This window comes from Canis aureus, chromosome 16 (genome assembly GCF_053574225.1).
Source record: "Canis aureus isolate CA01 chromosome 16, VMU_Caureus_v.1.0, whole genome shotgun sequence".
Taxonomy (NCBI): domain Eukaryota; kingdom Metazoa; phylum Chordata; class Mammalia; order Carnivora; family Canidae; genus Canis; species Canis aureus.
In genome coordinates, this window is record NC_135626.1 from 37,997,628 (window position 1) to 38,006,720 (window position 9,093).

At 48.4% G+C, this 9,093-nt stretch overlaps 1 protein-coding gene across 1 annotated transcript; it reads left to right on the forward strand.

The window, feature by feature from the left end:
- The first annotated feature begins 1,802 nt into the window (after window positions 1-1,802).
- RPL19 (ribosomal protein L19) lies at window positions 1,803-5,868 on the forward strand. The gene is made up of 6 exons (XM_077853041.1): window positions 1,803-1,827; window positions 2,733-2,839; window positions 3,991-4,113; window positions 4,727-4,847; window positions 5,214-5,324; window positions 5,651-5,868. The coding sequence occupies exons 1-6, from the start codon at window positions 1,823-1,825 to the stop codon at window positions 5,772-5,774; spliced, it is 591 nt and encodes a 196-aa protein (XP_077709167.1). The 5' UTR covers window positions 1,803-1,822; the 3' UTR covers window positions 5,775-5,868.
- Window positions 5,869-9,093: the final 3,225 nt, after the last annotated feature.

A 9,093-nucleotide genomic window follows, 5' to 3' on the forward strand; every position in this document is an offset into this window, starting at 1 on the left:
TTTCTGGTCACGTGGTCCTGGACAAGTCACTACACTCCTATAAAATGGGGTTGCCGATACTGTAGTCTTTGTCACCTGGGATTCTTAGGGGGATGAGGGAGAATGAAATCAAATGATGGACTGCTCAGGTGTTTGGAGATGCTGCAAGGTGCTGAGCAGAGGTCTCTCATGGCAGGAGGAATTGTTATCTCTCTACCCTACCCCTTACCCTGCTCCTCAAACGGGAGGTGAGAAGTAAAATGAAGATTTGCCCAGGTTCAGTGACCCTAATATAAAGGCCAGCCTCCTGTCTCCTCCTGCTAGAGGAGAGACTGTGGGATGGATACACTGACTCCTTTTCCTCACCCTGGGTTCTACAAATGGATGGGCAGCTTAAGCTGTTTCTCTGATCACATTGAGGGAGAGTAAGAATAAAGCACATCAGCATTGTTCTATGAACAGATCCAATACTGAGCAGGGTTTTGATCTGTCCCTTGGGCACAAGAAAGCTTGGTACGACAGAGAAGTCATAGATATTGAAGTCAGAAAGACCTGGAATTTCAACTTTTGCCACCTCTCTCAGCTATAAAATGAGGATCACACTAACTGTAGTTTTGAAAAAGTGGCAAGTTTTGCTTCCCTTCCTCTCTTTCCTCAGCTGCATTTAGCCCCCAAGAAAGTTCAGATGATAGAGATGGGTGCTCAGCTAGAGCCAAGCAGAGTTAGACCCAGAACTCAGATCTAAGTCTCTTGAACCCTAGAATATTCTCTTTGGGTTTTTGCATTGGGTGTTTCAGAGTAGGAGAAAAGAACTATGGATGACCCTGTCATTCCATCTTTTTGTTTTGTTTAACTTTGACAGCTATTCATTTACTCGGCCAATGCACTATTTCTCAAGTGTTTATTATATATGCAAAGCTCCATGTGAGCCCAACGAGACTGGTTCCTGTCACCTAGAAGCTTGTCTTAATGCTCTCTTTTGCAAGTTAATACATGTGGTTTTCATGACGGATTACAGAAATATGAGGATTAGGTACACTTTACAAAGGAACAAACTGAATCGCCATAAGATTAAGGACCAGAGTGGCGCAAAAACACAAATATCTTTGGTGGGCGCCTGTGTGGCTCAGGTCGTGATCCCATGGTCCTGGGATCGAGTTCCACATTGGGCTCTCCACACTGAGCCTGCTTCTCCCTCTGCCTGTGTCTCTGCCTCTCTCTCTCTGTGTGTCTCTCATGAACAAGTAAAATCTTTAAAATATATATATATACATATATATACACATATATACATATATACACATATGTACATATATATATCTTTGGTGATCTATCCTGTGCTGCAGGGGTTTCCCAATGTACTGGAAGAATGAATAAAAGGTTGCTCTTGACTGATATCTCCCCTCGTTATCTTCTCTCACTCCACTATTTTTTTTTTTTTTCGCTAAGAAAACATCATTCCAAAGAACCCAGAACGCCTGCAAATAGGCCGCTCTAGCAGAACTACGTCCCGCCTGCGGCATCCAGCCGTGACTTCCGGCTTCCAGTACCCACGTGACCGGCCCCCTTGCTGCGCATGCCTATTAGGAAGTCGGACTATACCACTTTGCCTCACCGAAAGGATACATTTTCTGTGTTTTTAAGTTTAAAACCGACTCCCGAAACTAGATTCTGCTGTCTCGGTCTTCACAGAGGATAGGATTGAGTTTAGAGTGTCAGAGGATGAGAGGACCGGCGGGGAGTAGGGGCTCAAGCGGAACAGGGGATGGGCTCTCCCCCTCGCAGATAGTGGGAGGAGCCCGGCCAGGGGGAGTTCTTTCCTTTCGGCGCTGCGGCCGCAGCCATGAGGTGAGGGCGCGCGGGGCCCTGATTTTGGTTGATCCTAAGTGTCGGCGGGCGGCGTGGTTTGCTCCCCTGGCCCCGGGTGGGAGAGATGAAGTGGAGACAGCCCTGAAGCAGCCGGTCCCGGAGCTTGGGGCTGGCCCGAGCGCACTAGGCCCCGGCCTCGGCCGGCGGGGGGTGGGGGTGGGGGGTGCTTCCCGAGAACGCTAGGCCGCGGGAAGGGTGGGCCTCGCACCCCGTGTGGGTTGCGAGCGGCTTGCCGGGACAGTGGAAGGGCCGCCGCAGGGACTAGGCTGTGGCCCCCTTACTCGTTGGGCGCCCGGGATCGGGCCGAGCTCTGCTTCCATGTGACGTAGGACAGGTCTCGTCCAGGCCTCGGGCCTCAGACTACTTAAGAGTGAGGCGATGCCTTCCACCCCGTGGGCGATTCATAAGAAAACTCTTAGGCTAGCGGGACGTAAGTTTATTAGTGTGATAAGACGAGGGAAACAGGCCCAAGGGAAACTAACCCAAGGGCTAGACGAGCAAATCAGACCCTCCAGCCTCGGGTTCTTAAACGCCTGTTCCAGAGCTCATTACCAGAAAGAGCATAAGCCCCCTCTTCATCCCACTTTTATCCATAAACTTCCTTTCCCAGAGGAGAAAACCGAGGCAGAGGAGTTAAGGCATAGCTTGGTCTATGTGTTCGTTCCAGGGCGGCCAGTTGCCCCTGCAGGAATGCACTGCCCAAAAATCTTGCTATGGGAAAGATTTCTTAATATGGGGGTGGAGGGAGGGATGTTGTCTTAAATACTGAATGCCTGTACACATCCACCTCCCGTGTCCTATCCTCAGGACGTTAAAAGATTGGAAGGCAGGTTTTGCCAGGGAATGGCTTCCAGGGGCTTGATCAGGTTTTCTGTTTGTCACAGTATGCTCAGGCTTCAGAAGAGGCTTGCCTCCAGTGTCCTCCGCTGTGGCAAAAAGAAGGTCTGGTTGGACCCCAATGAGACCAATGAAATCGCCAATGCAAACTCCCGTGAGTTCTTGGGATCTTCACTCTGCTCCTCTCATCCTTCATGAAATGAAAGCTGTCACAATTTTTTAAAAAATATTTTATTTATTCATGAGAGACAGGCAAAGGGAGAAGCAGGCTCCCTGCAGGGAGCCCAGTGAGGGACCTAGGACCCTGAGATCACAACCAGAACCAAAAGCAGAGGCTCAACCACTGAGCTACCCAGGTGTCCCAAGATGTCATGGTTTTGTTGACAAACTGTGGAAAGCTCATAGTCTGGAGTCTTCAAAAATGAGGGTGCCAGAGATAAAGAGGTGTCAGTCATGCAGATAGCAACATAGCCCTGTTACTTCCATGTAATACTGTTAAAGAAAAATATGTTCAGTGATCTTCGTTAAAGATAGGCTTTATTTAGGACCATTGCTGCAAGTGTAGGGACCGCTGCAGTGGGATTTTACAGTGGGGGATGAAAGTTGCAATCAAGTCTGAACATAGCACAGCCAAGTAGAAATTTTTGGCCAAGGAGAGTGGTACGAGTGTCAGCGGGTGGAAGATTAGTAAGAGGAAACTCTAATGGTAAGGGAGTGGTTGTTGCTAAAGACAGGCCAGGGGGATCTGACCTCACCTGGGCAATGCTGGTGGATGAAGAACCTGATCTTGTTTCAAGGTTATCTGCTTAAATGGACTTAAACAATGACCTTACAAAATGCAGAATTTATAAGGAAGTGCACAGGCGGGCCTGGGAAGTGGTTCCAGGACCCTGATGAAAGTTTGGTCAAGCAAAGAATGTTGGTCAGTACCAGGGAATTTCTTAACCAGTTTGAATTTATGGCATTGTGACATGTGTTCAGAATATCCTAATCTTGTCTTAGCCCAGTAGCTAATAGGGGAGTCTGGATCTGAAGGACCAGGCCGTATCTGTACACTGTTGATCACATATCCCCAAATACATATAATTTGAGTGTGCTGTAAAACATTTAGAAAAAAATAGAACAAAAGTGCAGTTTTTTTGTTTTTTTTACAAAAGAGAAATAAACAGAAAGTTCCAGTATTTGTATCATTTTGAGACCACTGGGCCAGGAATGTAAGCGATGTCTGCACTGTCCTGTTTGGACTCTGGGTTGTGACTGGTATTTGGGGGGCCAGTTCACTGACTAGCTACATTGTTTTCCCAGGTCAGCAGATACGAAAACTGATCAAAGATGGGCTGATAATCCGGAAGCCTGTGACTGTCCATTCCCGAGCTCGGTGCCGGAAAAACACTCTGGCCCGCCGGAAGGGCAGGCATATGGGCATTGGTAAGTGTGTTCTTTCCTTTTCTCTGAGACTTAAATTAGAGTTGCCTGAGTCTAGACTGGGTTATATCCAGGATCTTTTTCACTTCCATTTTGTCTCCCCTCGAGTCCTTTTCTTAACTCCATGATACCTGCTGTGTTTTCTCTGTACAAATCAGAAAGTTGACACTAGTGTTGGATTTGAAGGTGTTGGTAGAAAGAGGTCACATTTATTGATCAACTACACTATGCCACGGATTCTTCTGGGTACTTGAAAATGTTATTCAGTAAATCCTAAAAGCATTTTCTAGGGTTAGGATGATTTAGGGAGACGAAGGTCACACCCCCTTTAAAGCCCCCTCCAGCTAACCATACTGCCTTTGCATATGCCCTGTAGAGCACACATTACTCAAGGGAGTAATTGCCTTGTTGGTGCTTCCTTAAACATGGATAAATGAAAAATGCATAGGGTCGTCTTCTGTAAAGTGAAAATGAGATGAAGTGCTTGGCAGATGACTTGAGTGAATTGTGAAGTGTTTTGGAAATCGGCAGCTATCGCTGTGACCAAGCAGCTGGCTCTAGTAAGGGCCTTGAGACCCAGGAGCACTGCAGTGGGTTTAACTCCCCTTCCCTGCAGGTAAGAGAAAAGGTACTGCCAATGCTCGAATGCCTGAGAAGGTAACGTGGATGAGGAGGATGAGAATTCTACGCAGGCTGCTCAGAAGATACCGTGAATCTAAGAAGATTGACCGCCACATGTAAGCACGCCCTCTCAGGCCCACTAAGAACCATGTAGTGCTTTGACAGCTTGTTCTCTGCTCTCTGCTCAGGCCCACAATCTGTCTCGTTGGCCTTGGAGAGGGAGCCACATGTCTTAGGCCTTTCTAAGAAAGGTTTTCCGTTCTGTTGTGTTGGTGTCCGTACCCATCTCCCTACAACATCAAGATAGCCCTAGAATTGAACCTAACTTTCCAGGCAAGCTCTTCTGTCTGGAAATTGCACAAAAAGTTTTGATTTGGGGGAGACAGTCCCTGTGGAATAGAGAGGAAAGGAACCCTGTGTACTTAGGGACTTTGTGTAGATGATTCCGTGGCTGACCAGAGCCTCTGCTTTCTACCCTGCAGGTATCATAGCCTGTACCTGAAAGTGAAGGGTAACGTGTTCAAGAACAAGCGGATTCTCATGGAACACATCCACAAGCTGAAGGCAGACAAGGCTCGCAAGAAGCTTCTGGCGTAAGTTTTTTTAGGAATTGGCCTCTGTCGTGGGGGTGGGTTCTTCTAAGACCTTTAAAATACGCTAATGCCTAATTTTGACTTGCACACAGTGTGTCCAGAGTACAGCCATTGAGTAAGAAATGTGTGCTCCTGTTCTGTCCAGACCTGCCATCATTGTGGGGCAGGGACTGTGGCTTAGTTGTGAAGCAAGAGCTTTTGGTGGCCCCTGGTACTCATTCTTCAAGCTGACTAGGCTCAAAGGGAGAGATCTGGGCATGTGCTCCTGTCTCCCCAGCAACTCATTTATTCTCAGACTGACCTGTCTTTCCTCTTCCATCACCCAGTGACCAGGCTGAGGCCCGCAGATCTAAGACCAAGGAGGCCCGCAAGCGCCGTGAAGAGCGGCTCCAGGCCAAGAAGGAGGAAATCATCAAGACTCTGTCCAAGGAGGAAGAGACCAAGAAATAAAACTCCCTCTCTCTTGTCTGTACATAGTGGCCTCAGCATGAATCAGATCAGTTATTCAATAAAACAAACCTTTATCTGCCTGTCTCTTTTCAAAGTTTCTGGCTGCTTGATGGATCTTCACCATTGAGAGGGTCAGAACTGATCACATGAGGATTGGGGTGCAGGCCCTTCCCAGGGTGCCTATTCATTTCTTCCTTGGCTACTGGCCTCAGGTTTCCTTGTGCCCGTCCATGGGAGAGATGGGATTTCTTGCTTTCTTTTAAGTTGGGTTTAGGGCCTAATCTAAAGGGAGGGAAAAATGGCTATTACTCCGACCTCAAATACTGTGCTTCAAAACTGGGTGGGTGACATGTCAGAAGTGGTCCCAAATGTTGACTGGGAACCAACATAAGTTGTCACATTGTTTAAGAAGTGTCAAGATGGTGGGATGCGTGGGTGGCTCAGCAGTTGAGCGTCTACCTTTGGCTCAGGACATGATCCCAGATTCCTGGAATCCAGTCCCTCATTGGGCTCCTTGTATGGAGCCTGCTTCTCCCTCTGCCTGTGTCTTCTGCCTTTCTGTATCTCTGAATAAAATCTTAAAAAAATCAAGATCGTAAGCATGGGGACACCTGGGTGGTTCAGTGGTTGACCATCTGCTTTCAATTCAGGGTGTGATCCCGGGATCCAGAATCAACTCCCACATTGGGCTCCTTACAGGAAGCCTGCTTTTCCCTCTGCCTATGTCTGCTTTTCTCTGTCATAAATAGACAAATAGTAAGAAGGTATTTCTCAACTGTCCCCTGGTGTCCGCAGTCGAAGTCTTCCTACCAAGAGGGGTTTTTAAAAAGATTTTATTCACAGGAGACGGGCAGACCCCAGGATCACACCCTGACCCAGGTGTCCCCCCCCCCCCCAAGAAGGATTTTTGGGAAGTGTGGCTGGCTGGCTCAGAACATGCAACTTGATCTTGGGATTGTGAGTTTGAGCTCCAGGTTGGGTATAGAGATTACTGAAAATATTTTAACCGTTTTTTGGTTGATACCCATCACATGGGGCACAAAGGAAAAGGTTTTTCTCAGCAGAAATTGGAATAAACACTTGTCAGAGTGATTGTGAGTTGCTTAATGAATTTGTATCCCTGTTTACTGACCAGGAGTAAGTTCTATTTTGCCACTTAGCTGGTAGTAATAATCACCAATAAATGCTTCAGTGAAGGGACGCCTGGGTGGCTCAGTGGCTGAGTGTCTGCCTTCTGCTTGTGATCCCAGAGTTCTAGGATCAAGTCCCACATTGAGCTCTCTGCAGGGAGCCTGCTTCTCCCTCTCCCTATGTCTCTGCCTCTCTACATCTCTCTTGAATAAATTAAATAATAAATGCTTCAGTGAAGTATCTGCTCTGAGCCACGTGCTGTGAGGCCCTTGACACTAACATTGATTCTCTAATCCTAACTTTTTTATTTTTATTTTTTTTATTTTTTAAGATTTTATTTATTCATGAGAGAGACACAGGGAGAGAGAGACAGAGACACAGGCGGAGGGAGAAGCAGGCTCCACGCAGAGAGCCTGATGTGGGACTCAATCCAGGGTCTCCAGGATCATGCCCTGGGCTGCAGGCGGCGCTAAACCGCTGCGCCACCAGGGCCACCCTAATCCTAATTTTTTTTAAAAGAACTTTTTATTATTTATTTATTCATGAGAGACATGGAGAGAGACAGAGACACAGGCAGAGAGAGAAGCAGGCTCCATGCAGGGAGTCCAATGTGGAACTCCAGAATCACACCCTGAGCCGAAGGGGGACGCTCAACCACTGAGCCACCCAGGTGTCCCTAATCCTCCTAACATTGTAAAGTAAGAGTACTCTCCATTTTGCAGATGAAGAAGGCTGTGATGTGCTGGGTTCACACAGCCTGCTGTGTTGGGGATGGGGAAATGGATTCAAGATGTTTAGGATGTAAAGAGGACTTGGTAGACATTGTGGGGACTGAGGGAGAAGTGGCTTTGTCCCAGGCCTCAAGCTTTGGGAAACTGGGCTGGTGATGCCTTCGGAGGAAGGCATGGAAGGAGGTTGGAGGAACCAACTGGGTTAGGGAGAATGGCTAGAAGAGCTTTAGATATATTGAGTGGGTGGCAGTTTGAAGGACAGATGTCCAGGTGGGAGGTGTCAGCCAGTCAAATAGAAGTGCCAGAGGTCTAGGTTGGGGGAAAAAGTTGCAGAGAAGGGGCCACCTCCTTTAGTCGTCAGCACAGCTAGGACTGGCATCCTGTCCTGGCTTCCTCCCTGCCCTCCACCCCTCTCCTAGGAGCAATGTGAAGGCCAGCTGGGGACTTGAAGGAATGTGCTAGACAGATGTTCTCATCTGCACTTGCAGAGGAAAGATGGAACTAGCATGTTCTTGGGGACACCAGACCCCTCCTACTCCTCCTTTAGTGTCCTGTCCAGTGAGGACACGGTGGGTCAGGTGGGTAACCCAAGGCAGGGCAGCCCAGACTCAGTAAGAAATATTCAGAGAAATTTCACCACCACCCATGTGCATTAGAACCTGATTTTTGGGCTTCCTGTCACCACTGTAGCAGCCTGTGTGAACTTTATCCTTTAACTCTTGCTATCATCCTTTGCCATTCCACATGGGGGGAGGCTGTGGCCTAGAAGGGGGAGGACCTTGGCCAAGTTCCCAGCTTGGAAAATGGGACAACCTTCCCAAGCTGGCTGGACCACGAGAGAAAGAGCATTGAAGGCCACCCCCCTTCCACCCCTCCACCATGCCCCCAACACCCACACCCACCCCCTGCATCCGGACAGTGGAGGGATGACAGGAAGAAGAAAGAGGTTACCCTCCCCACCAGGCTTCCTGAGCTCGCAACATGAAGCCGGTTCCCCCCAGGGACCAGGAGATGGCGCTGTTCTCTTGCAGGTTGCTGCAGGGGTAGGAAACTGCCTCACTTTTGGGGTTGTTTTGGAAGGAGTTAGGGTGGGAGAGAAGGGTGCTGGGTTGTAGGAGCCTATCTTTTGGGAAACCTTGGGTTTAGTCACTTCCTTCTGAAGCTCACCTCAGACCTGGAGGTTACCTCTTTTTACCGTGGGCCTCCAACCCCTTCCAGGGGAGGGCCAGGGAGGGCCCCCTTAGCAGGCAGATCCCCTAAAGTAAGCACTGGAGGATCTCTTCCAGGTTCTGGAGCCTAAGGAAATTCTGATGGGAAGATAGATCTATTCTCTCAAGATCATACAACTGATCCCACCACGTAGTAGTTTTGCATATCATTTTTTAGAGGGGCTCGTGGCCCTCAGGTAAAGACTCCCTAAGCAAGTCCAGTTCTATTTCTAGGAGAAGAAACAGGCC

Bases quoted from the DNA above. Each gene is read 5' to 3' on its own strand.
- RPL19 (XM_077853041.1), top strand. The intron at 4,114-4,726 runs GTAAGTGTGTTC...CCTTCCCTGCAG, and splicing joins GGGCAGGCATATGGGCATTG to GTAAGAGAAAAGGTACTGCC. The intron at 4,848-5,213 runs GTAAGCACGCCC...TCTACCCTGCAG, and splicing joins AAGAAGATTGACCGCCACAT to GTATCATAGCCTGTACCTGA.